Genomic DNA, 23009 nt, shown 5'->3' with positions numbered 1-23009 from the left:
AACGCAGAAGATAAACATGATGATGGCGATAATCACAAAATTATTAGTTTGACTAATACAATTTTACTTTAAAAGTAAAATGCTTTATTTAAATCATTAAATTAAATTCTATATTCTGTTTTTTAGGAAATATTTCGATATTATAAAATTTGACTTATTTTACTTTATTTTAAATATTGTAATAATTATAACGATCAAAAATTCAATTTTTTATCATAATTAAATGTCTATTAAAATAAGATTTTTTTCACAATATATTCATAAAAATACATATATATTTTAAATTTAATAATATTAAAAGTCAAGAATCTGAAGCCACAAAACTGGTTGTTGGTTGTTTATTAATTTTCTTTATTTTAACATTTATACGTTTTGGTCAATCTTTTTCGCCATCTTTAGTTCTTATCCTCAAATTTTAACGAACCCGAATCATACATTAATGTTGACTGCTTCGTTTATAATTACATATGATCATTAATTCTGAGAATGCGGAGCCAGATTTCCGCCACAGTTGTCCGCAGTAGATCTTACTATACATATTAAAAACAGTCATGTGTGAATCTGACTTTGCAGTCTCAGAATTAATGATCATATGTAAACGACGTAATCAACATTAATGTATGATTCGGGTTCGTTAAAATTTAAGGATGAAAAACTATGCACTAAAGATGGTCAAAAAAGATCGACTGAAACGTATAAGTGTAAAAATAAAGAAGATAAGCAATCAACAACCGGTTTTGCGGCTCCAGATCCTCGACTTTCAATATTATTAATTACCGCAAGCCTAATATATTGGAAGTTTATTTCAATTTTAAATAATTTTAAACTTATTAACGTTCTGATAAGCAACTACTTTAACTTTCTCGCTTGTAGTAGTGCCATAGTATTTAAAATCCTTACGGTGCGATATTTTTATCAAAGTATAAAACATGCAAATGTCTTAAAAAGCGTCGTTTCGCGAGTCAAGGCGAAAAGGTGCGGCGTGATAAATAAAGGAAGCGAAAGGACTCGTATCGGGCCTGGAAAACGGATGAAAAGGGAAGTGGGCTTCGCGGCAGCACGATCTTTCTCGGCGTGCTACGGTGAGGCGAAGGGGAGACTCTTACTTTCAGCCTCGGCGTCGCGTGCGCTAATGGCGCGATTGCATAACCGTTCCCGTACTGCGGACGAGTACGTAAGTCGTTGCTCGTGAGTCAAGTGGCAAAGCCAGCGCGCGCTCCGACCGAAGTGGGTCGTGCAGAAATTAGTCGCGGATGCATCGGCTTTTCCTACGCAGGCATCGCAAATGGCTGCGTTCAGACCAGGGCCTTGTCGCAACAAAACATTAGGATTGGATCACGAAGAGCGGAATAATGAAGTCAATCAAAAATCAATTGTGTGTGTCTCGCGCGCTCTTCGGGGCTTTTTCATCGGTCGATTGCATCTCTGCACCGCGGCAGTTTATCGTAAATCGATATAGCGGAATGAGCTGCTTTTCATTGCTCTTTTTTACATCTTGCAAGTCTGCAAAGTTTTTTTCTTAGACTATGAAAATCAAGATTTTGCATGAATATATTATCCTGTATAAATTTTCCACAGGATATAAATACAAACACAGTGTGTTTACACGTCAAATTGTTAGATTGCTGCCAGCTACTGGTATACAATTAGTCTGTACTTTGCAAAAATGTATTGCTTTCAAAATATCAAAATTGGATTAAAAAGATCATAGGATTAATGTTGATTAAAATCTCGGAAAAGGGCACGATAACTTTTTGCGTTACTAGATCGCATGTACCATAAGTTTTCGTTAGGCGCTAACTTTGAGAATCCTTATTTACTTAGCTTCGTTATATTAATTTAATTCCGGATTAAATGTGCGTAATTTTCCTGCGAAGGAAAGAACACCAACGTGAGGGAATTCAATCAAACTTCAATGTTTCTCGAGAAAATATAAGCACAGGATAATGAAGGTCGAAATAACGAATTTAATTAAATATTGAACACATCATACCACAACAATGCGTACATTTTCTTCAAGGTTCTACGAGACGTAGACTCCTTCATTTAATTTCTCGGAAGCTCTACTAAATAATTAATATGCACGAAACAAATGTAAAACAAAACTGCTCTTTAATTAGTGGTGGTATATCCGTTTAATGTAAAAAAATTTTACGGCTGTCAATAATATAATATAAAGAATTCAAGAAAAGAGAAGATAAACAATTAAGAAAGAATATATAAAAAATAATGCAACGAAATAAAACGTCAATTCTATTTTAGAAATGCAAATTCTTCAATATTATTATTGTAGGTATTAAAAGTACTGTAGCTTTGGAAATCAATTCTTTAAGTAGATCGCAGTTTATTTCTAAACATCTTTTCGTGCGACCCATAGAACTAGCTTTAAAAAATTAAAGAGAGAGTAATGATACTATCAAGGTTATCGATTTGGTAGGAACACGTTAATGGCGGAAACTAGGTCGACGACTCATCATTCAATTTCGTATTGTCGATAGAATGCAGTGACATTTACCGATAACAAATGAGCTCGTTATAGACAGTTGTCTAAGATATTTTAAGAAGAATTGACAATTTCAAGCTTGTTCTTTAGCAATGCTATTTTTCAAAACCTATTTGTAAATTTCTTAATAATATTAACGTATTGTATATTCTATTGTTAAATGCAATTGTTCTGAATATGTTTTCTTTCTTATTGAATTTGTTTCTTATGAATTTTTTTTTATTTATTCTATAATAATATGCTTCTTATTTGTTAAGAGGGCGGAAATGTTTGGAAAAATAGTTAGGAAAAATAAATTAATCACAGAAGACACATCAATGTAATTACTTTACAATAATAATATTTATTACGTTTTCTGTAAAAAAATACATACTTTGCTAATATCGGTACAAAAGTAAGACAAGCGAGTTGCTCTCGAGCGAAGATCGTTAAAGATCGAGTACATCCCTACTGGTCATTCGTTCTTCCTAACTGGCACACGTCGCCGTGCCGCGCCCTCGTTGCAATCGATCGGCCTCGCGGTCCGGTGCGTGATCATTTACCGGAGATGGTCCCCGATCCGATCCAGGTACAAAAGCGGATATCACGGCGGTGCACGACAACGTTTCGGATCGTATCCTTCGTATCCTAAGGCGCAAGGTCCACGCGGTTGTCCGTTGTCGGCGCTTGAGAGAGATTTACGAGGCGACAACGGAGAACCAATCGGGAATTTGTGATATTTAGTGATGATGACCGTAGCCTATATCGCTCTCGTATCCACCGGCGTAGTAGCCGCCGTGATCGTGATGCGCGGACACGTGGTGCAGGGGCTCCTGGTGCACGTGCTCGTGGTGCACTGGCACCGCTACCGGCACTTTAACCGGGTAGGGCACCGGCTTCTCCACCGGATAGGGCACAGGCTTCTCGATGTGAACGGGGTACGGCCTGTCGACTGGAACCTTGACTGCCACCGGCACGGGTCTCTCCACTGGGTACGGCACCGGTTTCTCGACTGGATACGGCTGCGGCACTGGTACCTTGACCGCGACTGGCACGGGCCTCTCAACTGGAACCGGGTACGGCCTGTCAACTGCAACCTTCACGGGGTAGGGTACTGGTTTCTCGACTGGGTAAGGCACGGGCCTGTCGATGTGCACGGGGTAGGGCTTGGGAACGGGCACGTGGATGGGACGGTCGACTGGAACTTTGACGGGGTAGGGTACGAGCTTCTCGACCGGGTAGGGTTGGGGTACGTGGACCGGGACCTTCACCGGTACGGGAACGTGTTTCTCAACTGGGTACGGTTGCGGCACTAGTACTTTTACGGGGACGTGGATGTGCTTCTCGACGGGGTAAGGTTGCGGTACGAGAACCTTGACTGGGTAGGGACGATCGACGGGTACGTGCACCGGGTAGGGCACCTTCTTCTCCACCGGGTACGGCTGGGGCACGTGAACGGGCACCTTCACCAAGACCTTGACGGGGTAAGGCACGTGCTTTTCGACCGGGTACGGCTGCGGCACCGGCACTTTGACGGGGACCGGTACGGGCTTCTCCACCGGATAGGGCACGTGCTTCTCCACGGGGTAAGGCACGGCGACGTTCTTCACCACGGTCACGGTCTTCACGTGATCATGGTGGCCGTGGTGACCGTGGTCGATGTATCCACCGCCGAGGTATCCGCCGCCGATGTATCCACTGCCGATGTATCCGCCGAGACCGTTCGCGCCGTATCCGCCGGCACCGTGCGCGCTGTATCCGCCGTATCCGCCGGCACCGTGCGCGCCGTATCCGCTGCTCAGGTCGAGGCCGACATGTCCGCCGGATCCAATATCGTATCCGCCGTCGTAGCCGTAACCGTAGCCGAGGCCTAGCAGGCCTCGCTTCTCTTGCTTCTTCTCAACGGGCTTTTCCCCCGTTGCTTTCTCGACTTTCTCGGTTTTCTCCGACAATACTGTCGCGACCACGAGGGCGACAACTGCCACGTAAACCTGAAAAACACGCAATATCATCTGTCGTAATGGTTGACGTAAATAATCTCAGCTTACGGCTCATTAATTGCGAAACCTCTAATCAACGGGAAAACGTGAAGGACGTGTATATTAAAAAAAAAAAAAAAAAAAAATTACGAACGCGAGACTGAGCCTTTCTACTAATAACGTACAATATCAATAAATGCGTAATAATTAATTACATGTCGCTGTTACGAAAGGATATATATAAAAATGTATATCTTTTCTTTCTCTTTTTATTTTTTATATTTTAGAATGATAAAAAATCGACTTATTTTCTTCGCGTGTTAATAAAAATCTATTCCGACCTATGATTTTACATACAAGTACATCACCGCACGATGTAATATATAAATGTATTCTTCGGACTTTAATAAAAATTTCGTATTATATTCGAATCGCGCAATTAGTCGGACATTAATAAAATACAAAATACTCGTTTAAAAACACACTCCGCGACGAAGAGCATTCAAAATTCTCTAATAATTTTGAAGTCGAAACTATCGAGAGGGCAAAGACACGCGCGCTTAATATCCCTCGAACGATTCACACCCCCGGTTAATCCCGAGACTCTCGTTCACTTATCGCAGGTGCCGTTATCTACTCTTCGGTACACGTTTCTCGCGTTCCGGCGACGCGACACCTGGGCGAAAAGTATCGCAAGCGAGTCGACTACGGCTCGGAGGACGTACCAGGATTCTCATTTTTGCTCTCGCGATGTTCCGGGTGCGTCCAGGAGTGAACTGGATGCTGATTGCCGTCGATTCCCTGCCTTATATACGCGGCACACTTTCGCCTTCGCCACCCGGGGCCCGTCGAGTCCGGGGCTCCAAGTCGTATACCCCCCACGTTACACCTCTTTGTTCAGCTACGAGACGACGACGGTCCCACCGTCCGAGCGACCACCACTCCCCTTTGGGACAGACGCCCCACTCTCCCTCTTCACCCTCCCCGTACAAATACAAACGCGCGCTGGCGCGCTCGCGCGTCGCGATGAAACCTTCCTCTCCTTCTTTAGCGAACGGGTTTCGTTCTCTTCCTTCTTCGAGTGTGTGCCCGCAATGCCGGACTTTTTTTCGCATATCTCCGTCGGTACCTTGACTGCGCTTTAGCTTTATACTTTCTCTGAGAAACGACGGACATACCAATCATGGCGTCCCTTAGTGTCGGAAGTCGCCGACGGGACATCGATCGTGCTCGCGTGCCTTTCCAGTTCGGAGGCGAATTTAAATTTACCAGTACGTGAAAACCCTCGTACCTTCGCACACGTAATGTTTCACGAGAACTTGATCCGGATAAATCTCAATCTGTCTGCCGATACGGATACCGCCGGTAAACGTGCGAGTAAAACGTGACATCACTCTGCGATTCTCGTCGGCTGTCAGTGTGCGTCGGCACGTCGGTTTCACGCGAGATATATATTTATATAAATTATGTATTAAATAAAATTTCACAAAATTGTTAAAAGTTAAATTGGCAATTTTGGCGTTCCTCTAATACGACCTGACAATGTTACGTGAATCTTTTAACTCTGGATTACCTCTTTTCGAAATACAGTTAAAGTGACACTTGGGTTGGGTTAAACTTTTACTACGTGTCGTAGTCGAATTCTTCGAGGTAGAAATGCTGCGTGACCGGAGCGGAAGTCGACAAAACTCTTCCGGGAGATTGGATTGCAACCGCAAAGACGCAATCGAGGATAGAGCATATTATGAAACTCGATATTGCACGTTATTACGAATTGTATAAGCAAATGTTGATTAATTGTACGGAAAAATTATAGATTTATATTAAAGTTTATTGATATAACATTTTCGTTTCCTTTACTTTTTAATAGCAGTTTACAACAAATCATACAGCTTTTACGTTACGCGCGCAAACGTAAAATTTTGACATGTGGCCTAGTTTCTCCGTGCGTAAATTACACTAATTTCTTACCCTTTCTCTACAATTTCACATCCTCCTACACAATTCGCATTCCAATGTTACATCGAACGTCCTCTACGTGCTGCCATATAGTAAATTTCCACCCTATCGCGCCTGAGTAGCTGGCAACATTTTAATCAAACTCGGAAACTTCCTCCTGCTTCATTATCGTGATATTATCAGCCACGATTTCAAATTTATATCTACGTTTATTTATATAAAGGATGATTTCTCAGATGTCAGATGATTCTAATCTCAATTTGTTACACGTTACATTAGTCATAATTATCCTCTAGAAAGATATCTAACTAATTTTATATATAGTTAATTGATGCTAAAAAAAATTGCATCAATAATGTGAGAAACAGTATTTTGGAAGATTTAACGTTTAGACGCCAATAACACTGAAAACAGACAGTTTTAACCAGACAAAATTCCTTTCGTTTTCTAATATTCTCCCCTGCTAAACCTGTTGTACGCCGATCGCACTGACGCAACGTGGCGCATTTCAGGTACGTGCAGTTCAATACGTCATTTTTCGTGGCAATCGGCTGCAACGGTCACGCGAATCGCGCGCGATCAACGTCATCATCCATCCTCTCCCTTTCGCCATTGCTGTTCCGTTTTGCGTCCTCACCTCGCCTGCATACGCGGGGTCCAACGCCTCGCGCGCCACGTAATCGACATACATACATAGCGACCACAAACACGTAAGAGAACGCAAGACACGCCGCTAGAAAATTTATCTCCCGCCGATCTCGTGGGTGCACCGTTGCTCCCTTTCGTGGGACACGCGGTCCAACGTCACGATACCGCTTTCGCGTCGCTCGGTAAAGTTCCGTTTTCCTCTCCCCCTTCCCCTCCGCTTTGCACGCGGCCAAGTATGTCGATGTTTGCTAACGTATTATTCACCGAAACATGATCACCTTACGCGTGGCATTATATCACTCTACCGTGCAAATGATACCGCATAAAGTTATTTCAGAAAATTTATAGTATAAAGTTGTAATTTATCTTTCACAGACGAAAGCGATGCATGTCATCAATGTATTTCGTAATACAGAAATGAAGAAGGAAGAAAGTACATTATTATATATGATGAACGGATAAAACAACAAAAAAGTTTTTGTTTCAGATAAAATTTAATAATCTGGTACATCGAAGTAACTGATTATTATTAATTAGGAACAAATTATTAATTAGACTGAATTAAAATAATTAGAAAAGAAACAAATGAGTGGGTGCTTTGATTTAAAATTCAATTTATTCCGCAGAGAAATTAAATTTAGAATTTGTATGTTTAATTAATTAAAGGAAATAATGAAGGAATTTACTTAAAAATTTTCTGTCGCTTATCTTTATTCTTTGTTTTTATTACTAATGAATTTCATTGTTAAATTTTGCTCTAATTTTTTTCGCCATTAATTTTATTTCGATTTTAATAAAATTTCCATTTATAAGATTACGTTTTCTGAAAAAAAATACATCAAAATCGAGGCTATCGCGATGTCTGTCATTCAGGGCGAAGGTCTTACCTCGGCTCCAACCAACCGTGTAACCTGATTCAATCGTTTTCTCGCGAGACGATTCCTTCCCCTTGAATATTACTCTCCCGTGATGCCAATTGGATGCATTCGCCCACTCATCGTGTGTGGGTAGACAGAAAAGGTTAATCGATGAAATTCGCCAATAAAAGCAGACGCAACTATATAATCAAGTGATTGCCTTCCCGCGTTGAATTTCGCAACAAGGCAAAATTTATGCCAAATTTTATGTTAATGCTCTTCAGCCGGATTTTTCGCTGGCATTTTCTCTCTTTCTACACAATGATAATTATTATAATCAGAAGCATCATAATTAATTAAACGTAGCTATTTATGTATCAGACGTAAAACCAGTGCATCCGGAATCATGCATCTTGTCATGTGGCCGACGAATCTCAGACAACGTTTTTTTATTTTAAGATTCTTTTCTAAAACATGTTCAGGCTGGGAAATCGTGTATTTATTTTATTTTATCGATGATTTCATGGCTAGCAGCATGAATCGTAATATATGCGTATACATATTCAGACGTCATGCGTTACGACACTTTCGTATTTTCAAACGGCAAATCCGCGCGAGAGGACCGTTACAGTCGTGGAAAGTGGAAGTAAATAACGGTTGCAATTCCCAACTGCGCGCGCGGTGCCCAGGTGGATCGCCTGGATGGTATTACGTAAAGGTCGTTGCCGATGAAGAGTCTCTCGGTGAAACGACAACATACTTACCTGCTTATTGCCGAGCGATTCTCTCTTTCTAACTACATGACAGCAAAACGCGGATCTATGCGAGAGTACTGTGTCTCCCGGTCACATTACTTGTTGTATAGAAATCAAGATTCTTCGTAACCTCAACTGACCCCATTGACACTGGCCTTGGAGATGGCCTCTTCAAGGTTTACGAAAATTAATAAGTTAAACATAACGATCGCGTCTTTCACATTTTGCCTTAAATTTTTATCAGATATAAATTAATAATATAATTGTCCTTTTTCATTCCTTTTATAAATATTGTAATATATAATTGGGATATTAAGATTATTAAAAAATACTAATTCAACATTTTATAAAGTATTCACAATTTTACTATTCGCAGAAATTGTTATAAAATTTGCACAATTTTCGTGGAATATTTTCCTGATTCCTCAAGCCTCTGTAATATTTTCATTGTGTATTATAAAATCAGTTTAATAAAATGTCGCACGCGTCTGTCAGGAAAAAAGCTCGTCGGTTTAATGAATAGCCGAACATTTTTCGCATTACGCGTAGACACTTTATATTTTTAAAATTCGCCTCTACAGTGCGATAATTCTTTTCATGCGAGAATAAGACTGATTCAACGCTTCAACGAATCGAGATACGCATGAAAGATATGAAATAAGCTAATTAACTTTCTCCCATATTTTACAGGAATTTCGTGGCTGGAGTTCTTCAATTCCAACTGTATCGCGCGCTGTGCCAGGCGTCGAGACAGAGATACCTCGACGATCCGAGAAGGCCGCTGCACAAATGTGATTTTTACAGAAGCCCGGAGGCCGGGGGAATTCTAGGGTGAGTTAAAAAATTTAATCAATCATCGTCGTTAAGCCGGATAAGCAAGAAGCTTCTTTTTTACACCACGCCTGGCGTAAAATCCGCCTCGTACGCTCGTTCAGAAACGGAAATGCAGGCGTAAAAGCGGTGTTTTTAATCATCAGTTTTTAATCTACGTGTACTACGTGCTTTCGCAATAAGCACGTTTCTTACTTACGGCACGAATGAACATCGAGATCGATCGCGACCGCCAGGCTGCTTCGCTGAAGTCATTCCGCGAATAAACGGAAACGACCAACGTTCTCGCACGTCGTGCTTGCAAGTCGCGTTTTTACGGTTAAGAAAGCTGCACCGCTATTTTTCGTCCATATTTCAACGTCCAGCAAACAACACGATAGCAACAAGGTGTACAATGGAAGCGGAAAAACGCAAGTACCGCTTTACAATGCTAAACGGTGCATTAAAACCTCATAAAGTATAGACGGACACATAACTCGGTAAAAAGTGTATAACGTCGACAAATGTTAATCATCTACTTAGAAAAAAATATTGATACAGAGTTTTTAAGTTTGTGTGCACGCGTGATACATATTTAAAATAATAATACTTAGAAAAGTCGAGCATTTAATTCAAATGCAGCTTTGAATAGATAAAAATCTGGTGCATATCTAAATAAAGCATCGCGTATATCTAGGTTATTAAATAAAAAATATAAATCATGGAGAATATGACGCAACGGCAAGCGAAAGGAAATAGATGAGACTGCTCAATGATACTGCGACTTTGCAATCAGCTGCTTTATACAGAGCTCCTTTTTTCCAGTTTAAAACATTACTGTTATAGTGTCTTTGAAGAAAAACAAGTATTTTGACACGATTCTGCGTTGCACAATTATGCGCAATTTTTGTTTCGTTAGTTTCGCAAAGTTTATCACCGAAAATAATCATTTATTTCCGTCGCAATTCACAAATTTCTAATTCTGAGTGTAACATTACATTAAAGGCATATTTGAATATCTAATCGCGAAAAGATGAAACTTTTCGAAGGGTGACGACTTTTTTATTATTAAGTTTTATTGCCCACTTCGCTTTCAAAACTTGTTAATTATATACCGTTTCTTGCAAACGAAACGTTCTTGACTCGTCAAGAACCTGGTGCTCATACAAGCAAAGCCGGCTTTATTTTAAAATGTCGGGAATTCGCAAAACCACGCGGCAAGGCGGGGCCGCAATCGATCGATGCCTCATTCCGAGTCTTGACATTTTGGCCCCGAATCTCTTTAAGATTCAAGGTTAAAATTTATGCAGCGTTAATGTGGTATTTTGTCAATCGCTGCGACAAATTTAGAAACGGACGAAATATTTAATCTGAAATGATCGAAAGTATTAAGAAAATTACGCATTGCGCTCCTGTTTCGAAATGTCAGATCATAATTTTCTCCGGCCGTCTTGCTGAATCATTTAAAAAAAATTCAAATTCGCATATTTATGACACATCAACCCCGTCACATATATTATATTACGTATCATAAATATAGATCTCATTTTCCAAATCGTCATGTCAATTAACATGGTCATTTGTGATAAATTATAGTCTACTTCGGGCTAGCTGCTTATGATTTATCAGCTTAATTTTCTATTATTACTAGATGTCCAGTTTAAATTTCGTAATTATCCGCCGTTGCACAATCAAAATTTTTATCCACCGTAAAGCTTCTCGCGTAACTATATCCGGAATGTGGAGCATGAAATCTCTTACGACGATTTCTACATTTATAATTGCACGTCTTCGCAACGGCTGTTCTCGTATGGATATCTTCCGAATAATCGGACGCGAATATAGACACTAACTACTGACTGCAGGTTGAATTCATTACAGAGTGTGTAACGCAGACAATTGTTAGCACTGAGAGAAAGTGGTCGATGCAACGATCCTTAATTGACAGACCCAGTTCTATTTTGACATGTATCTTCAAAGGACAGTCTAAAACATTTCTGTACGTTGCCGATTTTTTCTGGAATTTTAAAATCTTTTTTAAACAATTTTGTCGTCTGGATATTAATGCATGCATGATTCAATGACCATATTAAAATTTTTAACCATGATGAAAAAATTCCATTTTAATTACGCAGTCGTGTCAAGTTGTTAAATTTGCTAATTGTTCTTGAGAAACTCCCAAATTGCATATAAATAAATGACGGTAAACGGATGATAAAATCGTTAAATTAAATTGACGTAAAAGTACGCAATGGCAATAAGCAATAACACAGCGGACCGCCTTGAAAGATGGTGCTAATTGTAAGTAGGCGCTTTTAGCGTCGAGGTAGAATCTCGCATTTATTTCGTCTCGATGTCGGCGCGCAAACTTCTGCGGCGAGATTGTGGTTTTGCGTCGTTGATTACGGGGCGCATTACGCACGCGAGCATGATCATGATCTCCATGCGAGTGTTGCAAGATGCGTACGCGGTAATGACGCTTATTCTTAGATCGTATCGGTCTGCCATAGCAAGACAACGGATTTTGACAGCGGCTTCGTTAACGTTGAATCTCGCTTGCACTTGCTCGGGAATCAGGCTGAATAATTTTCATCTTTATCCTGCGTGACACGCGACCAGTCACCGCGCACTAAATTCCATTCAGTAAACTCAGGCTCGCGGCTGAGCGTTATATCATCACCGATCACTTCTCGATCGCCTTCCCGACAGCAGTTCTCTGACGAATGTTATCTGGGTCAACGACGGGGAGATCTTTATTTGACTCCACAATTCCGCTACGTTCGCCGCTAACACGCCCCATTTGTCTCTCGACATTATTACAATGTACACCGTGTCACTCCTGCAATTTTGTTTAATCAAGATAAATATCCCGATCACGATAATAATAATGATCTTTAGCAGTCGTTTACGGAGAGCGAGGTGCGGATCTTAATTTGCGGAACGGCAAACACGCGTAATCAGGCTGGCACAAAGAACCCGTAAAAGCGAGGAAAAACGCAAAAACATGGGCATTTATAATCAGTGAATGTTAATACTATATCGATATTGTATCGATATTTATATAATCTCTATCGATTACGTGATGAAGTTCTCACACTCATATTTATATATAATATATATAAATATATGGTAATTCCAATATTTGTTAAATAAAATATAATGAAATATTTTCTCATATAATGTCATAACATCGATCGATTGACGTACAGAATCGGCTTTTATAAGAATATTTTAAAAATCCGATCGACCTTCATAACTCACGAAATATCCGATTGCCTTCATATCTCGAGCAATTAAACTCCGGCACATGGACGAAAGGTATGAGATGGGGGGGGGAGGGGTGTAATAAAACTATATAGCATATAGCATATACTATAAAATCGCGAGACGCGGAAAAATAATCTAGGAACTGTCATGTGTATCTAAAAGGAGCGCAAAAGAAACGAAAAAAAAAAAAACACACGCATGTCGTTGAGACACCCATGTTTCCTTCGCAGTTACGAAATAGCGCTCGCTGACGAGTTATATAAAATGACAAAAAGCATTAGGTTTTATTCAAGCGACGTGATAATTTATGTGTTAGAAACGTTCTCTCGTTTCGTCGGTTCATTACGATACACTCGTCGGTTGAGTCTGCGTACTTGTTCGTACACACTTGCAGGCGTAATGCGAGCAAAGTTTTATACACGGGAAAAGTCATATGGTTCTCTTGGCAAGCGGAAACTCGATAAGGATTGTTCCGCGTTTGAGGATGACCGGATTCGTAGATCGAAATCTCTTGGCGCGCGGCCAAGTTGCCGAAGCTTCCTGCAATAAAGCAGTTTTCATAGTGGCAAAAGTATTTTTGGAAAGATAGGATTTAACGATAATATGTATTTCTGTACGAGAGCAATAATGCTATGTTCAATTGCTTTTGAAAAATTGGATAAACAACTATACAATCTCGATTAAAATATGTTGTTACATCACAAGCGATATCGTTCAATAAAATAATAAAAATACTAAACATTTTTTTCCAATAATGACTTTTGCACAACAAATTCGTTCGCGGCATAATAAATTAAATCGTATTCGCCGCCGGAATCTCGATCAAATACTTTTTATTACAAAAATGCTCGTATTACATTAGCTTTATTAAGACTTTGATGTGACGCACGAGTCTTTCGCATAGTGCATTGCGTATTATCAACGACCGAACGGAAATTCAGCCGGAAATCATTCGGCGCACGAGGATCGAGATTCCGTCGAACTGACTTCCTGTGATCGAAGGACGATCTCGAGCTCTCGCTTTGCGGCACGTCGACGACAACGACGACGACGTCGCGCCGATTACAAAAGCAACGTATGCGGTAAAAAAAAAAAAAAGAAATAACGTGCGTGTGTCACGTAAAGGAGCACACGGTTACTGCGTACTGCGAGAGAGTCCGTCGCAACGCAGTTACGCGGCGAAGAAACTCGACGCTCGGGAGAGCGCGGCGCGTTGTTACGCGTTACACTTCCGTTTTCACTGCGCAAGATTCGAGGGCGTCGCACGGAGAACTGTAAACTCGCAAATCGCTACCGATAGCCGCGGTAACATAGATCCACGCAGTGAATCGATCGGCACACACGTTTCCGCAAACATAAGTCGATTACAGCACGCAATGCGATTGAACGTTTGATATCAAAAAGTGACTGTCGTAAATTGTTATTTTGTGAGATAAATCATGATCAATTAATTTTGCAAAATCTGCGATATTTTTTGCGCAGTTTAATGACATTTTCGATGTAGTTAATATTTTTCAAAATACGCCATATATAATTTTTTGCTATATTCAAGGCTGTCGCTGGAAGAATTTCATTAACAATTTGTTTTTGTATATACATAAAATTAATTTCTCTTTTAATTTTCCGAGAATTTATTTCCGGGGAGTTAATTACTTCGCGAGGTATCAACTTTTTCATTTGCAACTTTAAATATCGTGACATAAATTACGTGATCACGGCTTAAATCAAAGTGAAATTAATTAGAAGAGCTTGTTATTAATTTGCAACATACTATATTTGGTAATATTGCACGTGGCATTTATAAATATTGGTACATTTGTTATATCTATTTATCAATATTATTGGATTACACGTTGATTCTTCGAATTGCAAAAAGAGATATATGACATGATGGTTGATTTATCCCGATATCGACTGTAATTTAAACACAAATGCAAATATATACTTCGTCCTTGGATGCCACGGACGGCTGCGCGGAGGATCGGAAAGGAATCGTTTTGAAAGTTCGATCGAGGAACAGAGAAGAGGTTTTGCGGTATACTGTACAACATTCACGCCTCGAATGCAATTGAGTGTAACTGCCGCATAACTGCCTCTTTCAGAGTCTTTTGAATGTATGAGATCATCCCTACCTACGATCGCAAAAACTGAAACGTGATTCAAATTACAGACAATGAGAACACAATCTCGTTTTAACTCACTGTTGAGTATCGTTTATATTGCCGTTTAAGATCATTTAGCATTATTGCAGATTCCTTACGATACTTTCACTATTTAGTCTCTTTTTCTTTCAAGTCTGGAATTTTAATACTTACACTAAATCATAATTGTCGATCATCAAATTAACTTATCGATTTACAAGTGCAACGCAATAGAATTTTTCGTAATAATTTGTAGTAATTTACTAAAATTTAAAATTCCTCTTACTTATTTACCGAAATTTATCAGAAAATGTTGTGTATAATCTAAAAAAATAATAAAACTATTTAAACGCGCTATATTTCTTAAAGATGAAGATGTAGTAGTAGTAATAAAAACTTTTATACAAATCTTATTTGCTGTACTCTAAAATTAAGTAATTTTATCGCACGTTTAGACTTTTTTATATTTCTGCAATAAACGCATGACACCTGTTTGTTAATATCCGATCACAGAACATTCGTGCAGCATTCACAGCATCTTGTATTACGAAATGCATCATTCGTCGGCAGGAAAGTACTGATTTCGCCTACGTACCGAACACCGGAAATTATATGATCGATATAAATTACGGTCAAAGACAAGGAGACCGAGATGGAGGGGGAGAGAAAGAGAGATCGAGCCCCTTGGGCATATCAAAATATTTTTACCTGTCGAATCGTTTCCCATGAAACGAGATTGGCGAGTGTTTGAGCATTCCTTATTCCAAACGAGGTCTCTCGAAGGAACCGGAAGCGGCCGGAACGGGGAATTGATTTCAGCGAGAAATCTCGTACGGCGAAGAGTTCGTATCTCGTAACGCCGGCGCTGCGATTGCGCCGCGACGACGCTATCGGTCGACCGCTATTTCTGATAACGTTACTGCAGTTGCGCGATAGACCGTTATGACGTAACTGATGCACGACCCTGAAACGATTGCGAGGGTGCGATATATAATAATAGCCGAGATTGATCTCTCTCGCTCGACCTGGTTTCACGGTTTAGAAACAAAAAGTCTATTGAAACCCGAGTACAATCGATCATCAAATAGAAATACATAGACGGCCTGCCTAAATTATTTCTTGAGATGATTTATTTACTACTGGTTTATATAATCAGATAACTGCGCTTGGGACATTTTTAAAAATTTATCCAATATTTCTGCGATTTTAAATATAATATAGAATATTTTAAATGTACAAATCTAAGAGATTAATATCACTGGATATTTTTTAAGCTTGTTTTGCATGAGATTTATTATTGATTTTATTGTTGTTCACCAATAAGCGCAAAAACGTTTAAAGAAACTCTAATTTTTGGTTGGAACAACTCTTCGAAGAAAAAATATGTTATTATAATTTTTACTTTACAACTTTTTATATTTTTTTCTGTAATTTACTCGGAGTTTCCTCATTTCTTCTGCAATGTTATTCTTGTACTATTTTACATGGATTTGATCACATCATTTTTAGAATGAGAAAATAAATGAAAAACAGGAAATGCTATGCAATTATATTGATTCGTTGCCATCAGGGATGTGTGTCTGATGTTATCTATTAATATTAAAATTCATGCATAGTATTTTCGTTCCCTCGTGATCAGGCAAATGTGAAACGGGAATATAACGCAAGAGGGAAAGTGGAAAAAAATGGAAAAAAATCAGAAATAAAGATACGACGGTTTAATTGCAATAAATTGCTTACCTAATAAATTTTCTATAACATGTTTTATTCTTGTATTTTTTTTTTTAATGAAAAGTGAATACCTATTTTAAGAAAGAATTAAATATTATATTTCTCGCATAATATCTGCCCTAAATTAGAATCAAGCACTAAACATTCACACTTACAAATGGAATTATAATATTCAATACGAAAGAAACCTGCGATCTCAAGTTAAAATATAACATCTCGAGCATAGATGTTTGATTAGGTATATTATTTATCTGTTTCTGGTTCTGCCAATTGAAGAAAAAGAGTGCAAAATTTCAATAGTCGCTGTAAAGGAACATGTAACTAATAGCGAACCAAATGATAACCAAATAATAGGAGCCAATGTAAGTCAAGCATTAAATCGTAGTTGATGCCATAAACAGGAAAAGATCTGTGCGGCAACATTTTATATACTCGCAAAAGATTTTTAAACGAGTTAAGAGCCCGCTAATCCACTTAGTAAATGCTATAGCGTCGGGTGATTATGCATAAAGGAAAAGTTGCGAGAGTTTGCCGTTAATCCAGCGATCGATTTGAGAGGCCGATCGGCGCAGGATACTGCCACTGTTGCGCAACCGACCGCGTCTAAACAGTCACTTCGTTGGCACCGTGCACCAGTTCTCAGACCGTAGCATCGCCTTTAAAGTCGTTTAATCTTGGATCGCACGGCGCAGACGATGATCGTGCGATCGTCGACAATGTCGATGGCCCAATCGAAATTTATTCGTGATCGATCTTTTCGTTGAGGAGTATTGTCTCTCGCTTCTCCGATTAAATTTGCACTTTAATTTAATTTTAAACGCGGCGAAGCAAACAGGCAAAAATGTCGCAACGAATTCTTGCGGCCTATATTTGGAAAATTCCATTTTAAATCTCGCAAAATCAAAAAATGAGCGAGGATAAAAAATGTCTCTAAATTCTCGTCCCGGAAGCGCGACGTGACTCTTGAAGTAGTGACCCATATTCAAAATTAAAATGTAGAGAGCATAAATTTTGAAGAAACGTTATTTATCTGCATCTACTCTATCGCACAACAAAGAAAATAAGAACCGCAAAACAGGAAGTACTGTATTAACTGAAAAAAAGGTTATAACACTTTTGTCTCGTATTACTGCAGGAAATGTAATTTTACGCTTTGAAATCGTGAAGAGAAATAAGACAATGATAAATATTGCTGAAGAAAACAGACAGCGTGTAAAATAAAATAAGATATGTAACGTGCGAAGTGTACTAATAGGACAATGTCGATTAAACCGCTCGTATTTGTCAAAGATATGGTGTCAATATTGATAGAAATTCTTCGTAAATTTTCCAACGGCAATGCAGTGGGATAAATTTCGCGTCGGCATTCCGCTGTCATAACACGAAATATATCGTCTACGCGGATTGAAAACGCGAACGGTTTGTCGAAGAAATGGGTTTACGGAGTAGGAATGTCGCTACGGAACACGAGCTACACGAGCTACGCCGGCAAGGATTGCCAGAGATCGGTAGTCCGGTTGGAGCTGTAGAATCGACGGGGCGGGGTTATAAAATTGCGCGTTATTATGCACCTCTCATTATGCATCACGCGTTGTTACCTCAATTCCGTATGTGCTCTTATATTCTCGATACGTTCGCGCCTGTCTGTGTACAAACACAACACATCGAACAATGAAAGAATGTTGAGCCGTAAATAACTCGTAGCGCCGCACCGTGCGCGTGTTACTAAATAGTATCCACTTACGAATCACCGAAAGATTATCCATTATGTAATCGCTTTACTGAGATTATACGGTGGGTAATATTTTTCCCGCTGGCACACTCCACACATTCCCTTTGCTCGACAACGCTGTAAATCGCAACTTCCGCTGAATGAAATGAAAAATCATATGTTCTTGCGCATTCCTACCGTTCTCATTCAATGGTAGTTTCACTTTCGTTGAAATGATTTCATTGAGACATTTTCATCACGATCCGGTAAAAACTGGCGATGCAGACTGCAGTCTTATTAATTTAATTACGTTCGCGTTTAAACAGATTTTTGTAAAGAATTTAGAAATCAAGAATATTTTTGACATTTTGTAAAATAAAACTTCTTAAAATATTTTATCAAAGATTTTAATAAATTAACATTTTTCAAATAATTTTTATGCATGTAATTCTATTTAAATAAAAATGTGGTTTTATGATTAATAAAGATTGTTGTAATTAATGAAGCGTAATATTAACAAATATATTGTTTCTATCCGCAGAAGAGTGATGGAAAAGGGATCGTCCATCCCATGGCAAGAGACACTTCGAGAAGCCACTGGTGAGTCCAGATTGGATGGATCCGCTCTGAGGGAGTACTTCCGACCATTAGAAGATTGGTTGAGGACCGAGAATTTGAGAACGGGCGAAATCGTCGGCTGGTCATACGGTGAGTAACATCACTTGTTTGAATTTGCGCGACAATTTCTTCAATTTGAACACTCCACCTTGCGGACTTGCGACGACATCGCAGACACCTCTCTTTTTCCGTTTCGCTTTTAATCAAATGGAATTATTATAATGCCAGGTCGGATCGATTCGCGTGACGTCATAAAACCGGCATAAGTGCAACGCGGTGCCTTTCGACGTAACTTGCTACAAATTATGCAATTTCCTACCGTAACAGATTGAAGGTTGCAGTTCCCACGTGCTACTTACCGGCAAGCACTACGAATGTTCATTGTGTGACGACATTCGACTGTGAATTACGATCTGGTGTATGCGGCGAAATTATTGAGATTAACGGGCTGCACCTAACGCGGCATGCATCTTGCCAAATTCTTAACGCCAGTCGCTAGGCGGAGCATAAAAACGGTTATGTAAAAACGCAGGAATGTAACTCGGATATGTACATATAAGAGCATCGCGCTCATCCCATAAATTATGTCGCTGCGTTTCGAAAGCATAACGGAGTACTTCGAGCGGAATAAGTTATGAATTCTGTTAAATAAGGCAGGAACGTCACGCGTAATGAATTAAAGGCTACCGATATCTTTAGAAACGTGAGAGAAACGAACGGGCATTTCCTTCAAAACCAAAGAGAGACGATAGTGGAAGCAGCGCTACATACCGCGAAAGTATCGCGAGGAATTTAACTTGCCTAAAAAAAAAGGGAAAAAAAAAAGAGACGAGGTCCACACGTAACTGCCAGGCTGATGGTTTTGCGCGAATGCGAGCGATGCAAAGAATGTGAGCGATCCAACCAGGTGTTTCTTGTCCGTCGTTAAAACACTTCTTTTTTCTTATGTGTAACGTTCGCGCCATTTCCGCGATAAAACGCGAAGGCAACACCAGGCAACGCCGTTCGAAGACCCGATTGTAAGTTCTGGCCCCGTGGGACTGGAAAATTGCGAAAGCGGTGTGTCGTGTGGAACGAGGAAAGGCCGCCGGGAGAAGAGAGCTAGGATAGGATAAGCAACGACGAGGGGCAGCGACGAAGGGTGGGGAAAGGGAAAACGAGAGTCGTGAGACACGTTCGACGACTGCACTCTCGTTTCCATCGCGCCGTTGCGCCGCTAAGATTCCTCCGATGCATCCATCCATCTGTCCGCGAAGGGAGAAGCCGGCCGGGATTTGCACACGTGTGTGCGCGCGTACACGTCGGACGCAGTCTCGAGCGTGCGCGCCCGCCGGCTCCTCTCGCGTGAGAGCGAACATCGCGTTCGCGCGGTCAATCAAGAGCCGAGCACGCGTGATCGGGCCGAGAGATCATTCGGAGCTTACGGCGCGCGTACGACGAATTATGCAATGGGACACTACCGGCCGCGCGTAGTTGATTCACTCTCGCGCTGAGTTATTTCAGGCGGCGAGTAATTATAGCAAAAAGTAATGAGATTGTTTTTTCCCAAAAGGATAAATATTTAAATTAGAACGCGCGTTAAATGGGCATTTAGGAGACCTGTTGACTGTTTTTACGCGAGATAAAATGCGAATCATGAAATGGCGAAAGGGTTTAGTCACGGTAGGCGTATTCGTCATGTCCAGCAGGTGAAAAGATACACCGTAATATTAGAGAGTCGCTTGGAATAACCAATTTGCATTGCAGAAGTTCGTTTTGCCTTATTGCAGCGGGTATTATGCAGACAACGTTAGTATCGTTAGCTTAACCTGAATTTTGAGCACTTGCGGACGCATGCAGCAGCTGTTATATAACTCGTGTGCGCATGCCTTGTCAATATTTTTAACTGGCCGACAGACGAAAATACAGACGAAATAATGCATAAATCAGCGCTTACTCTAGCAGCAATTGTTCAGTATGCCGGGCAAGGAAGAGCTTTCTTCTCAGAGATGATCCTGCTGGGAAAAGCAAATGTACGCGGCACTCATACGTAACGACGCGATAAACAGAAATCACGGAACGCTCTCGTATAATTTCACTTTCAAGTTGATCTTCGTTCTCTCTTTGCTCGTAACTTCCTCGATTATGATTTTCGCAGGCGATGTAATAGAAAACTAAAACGAAAAGTTTTAATTGAGTCTCTATTATCAAATTCTCGATCGAAAGATCGGGTTTGAATATCTTTGCAAAAATTGACAAAAATTTGCGCGCACATATAGTTTAATATTCTTTCCTCGTGTACAGCTCGTTAATAAAGAGCGCAGAATATAATTTGCTCGAAATAAAGTTTCGACTCTCTTGTGACTCATGATGTATGAAAGCAATTATGATTTGCTATGCGCACAATAAAGGATTGCTTGGGAATCATTAAAAGATGGATCACTCTTGCGCGCGTCGAGCGATCGATGTTCCCATGCACCAGCAATTATCTTATCGTAATTCACTCGGCGAGATCGGTATTATTAAATTTTTCCGGCAATACTTAATCATAGAAGCGATCGCTAATTTCTCAAACGCCGCCGTGACATTTATAAAAAGCTAATACGCCGATACGTCATGCGATCTGAATGAAGTAATGTGTATTGTGCGCGATGCCGGATAACGAGTGTTGCTATTAAGTAGCATTACGTTTCCATTTCGTGCCCTCCATCGCGCAGCCATGGGTGAAATTAAATCGTACGCGTAAGAAACCGCTGGGATCCGGTGAGATTTGAGATCGGCGCGGACCCGCTCGATACGCGAACGAGCCGAGCGGAACGACGATACGTGATTCAGGTGGTGCCGACGAATTTGACGAGTATCCGCAAAACCGGAGTCACGAAAGGAAAGGGAGACCGTTGCGGTTCCCTTTACTAGCCGCCAGACCCTCTTTTTGTTCCTGTCGATCTCGATTACGGGATTTTAGAGCGGCTGGTCTCCCTCCAACGAACGATCGTTCGATCTTTATAGCACGATCTCTTCGAAAGAGTATCACGATTGGCGTTTAAATATTGTTTTCTTTTGTATTCGTTGCCAATTGTTAAAGAGAGGGCTTTGATCGATCAATCGTTCGCGCAAGATGTCTGTTGTTTATCGGGAATTACCTTCAATGATTAATAAATCTGTTAACGTAATTCAATATCAATCTGTTTGCAGATGGGGACTTTTGCAAAAGAAGCATCGAGACTGCGGGTCTGCAGGTTTACGGCAGTGGCTTCTACAACAGCGGCACGTCGATATATGCATCTTGGATCACGACAGGAATAATGACGACTCTTTGGCTTGTGTCGATGCATTATTGAGCGGGACGACTCGACAAATAGTCGATACATCGTCGAGTATTGATATAATAAATTTAAGAAAAATTCATTTCCATTAATCTGCCAGAATATGTCAAGTTATAATTATTATTGCCGTTCAAATCTTGAAGAAACAAAATAATTAAATCATCCATCTAACTTCGGTTGATAGTCAAACAATTATTATTACTGCCAACAAGCACGCTAAAGTGCACTCTTGAATAACTGCATATTTTTCGTAATGTAAAAAGGTACGTATATAAATATATATATATATATAGAACGAATATTATATAATATATACGCACTATTGATGTACGAAATACTATACGTAGAGACATGTTGTTACAACTAAGAATATAAATCGTGTGCGTGCTGTGTATGTGTCGTGCGAGTGTAAGTGCATAAATCATTTTATACACTTGAACAGCTCATAATTCACACACAATGTAATTATTAACTTCACTGTTGGTAAATGAAATAAAATTCTGCCTTTGTTGTAAAACGCGTCTAGATTTTCTCCGAACTGCTCATTGTTCATATTATGATATTGTTCCTCTGAATAATTTTATTTTTCTAATCCTTTGACACAAATGCTCCAATTCTTTTAATAGGATTGCAAAATCAAGACTTTAATACCCAGCACACAATACAATGTTACCGTTTTTAATAGGGCCGTCGGGTTGATTTTTTTATATCGAACTAATACACAAAGAGAACTCGTTAACCGGAAC

At 39.9% G+C, this 23009-nt stretch overlaps 2 protein-coding genes across 2 annotated transcripts in view; one reads left to right on the top strand and one right to left on the bottom strand.

Moving 5' to 3' along the window:
* Ance-3 (angiotensin-converting enzyme Ance-3) overlaps positions 1–22780 on the top strand; it is a 55393-nt gene extending 32613 nt beyond the window's left edge. Inside the window, exons 11-13 of the mRNA XM_012372743.2 lie at positions 9371–9511; positions 18882–19048; positions 22133–22780. Of these exons, the coding sequence (XP_012228166.1) occupies positions 9371–9511; positions 18882–19048; positions 22133–22278 (454 nt within the window). The 3' untranslated portion in view covers positions 22279–22780. The remainder of the gene's footprint in view (positions 1–9370; positions 9512–18881; positions 19049–22132) is intronic.
* On the bottom strand, positions 2824–7312 carry LOC105675529 (uncharacterized). The gene is made up of 2 exons (XM_012372744.2): positions 5187–7312; positions 2824–4473 (listed from the first exon to the last, which is right to left on the bottom strand). The coding sequence occupies exons 1-2, from the start codon at positions 5196–5198 to the stop codon at positions 3223–3225; spliced, it is 1263 nt and encodes a 420-aa protein (XP_012228167.1). The 5' UTR covers positions 5199–7312; the 3' UTR covers positions 2824–3222.
* Positions 22781–23009: the final 229 nt, after the last annotated feature.

This window comes from Linepithema humile, chromosome 5, assembly GCF_040581485.1.
Source record: "Linepithema humile isolate Giens D197 chromosome 5, Lhum_UNIL_v1.0, whole genome shotgun sequence".
NCBI lineage: Eukaryota > Metazoa > Arthropoda > Insecta > Hymenoptera > Formicidae > Linepithema > Linepithema humile.
Note: the sequence above shows the minus strand (reverse complement) of the source record. Positions and strands in the feature narration are given on the sequence as shown.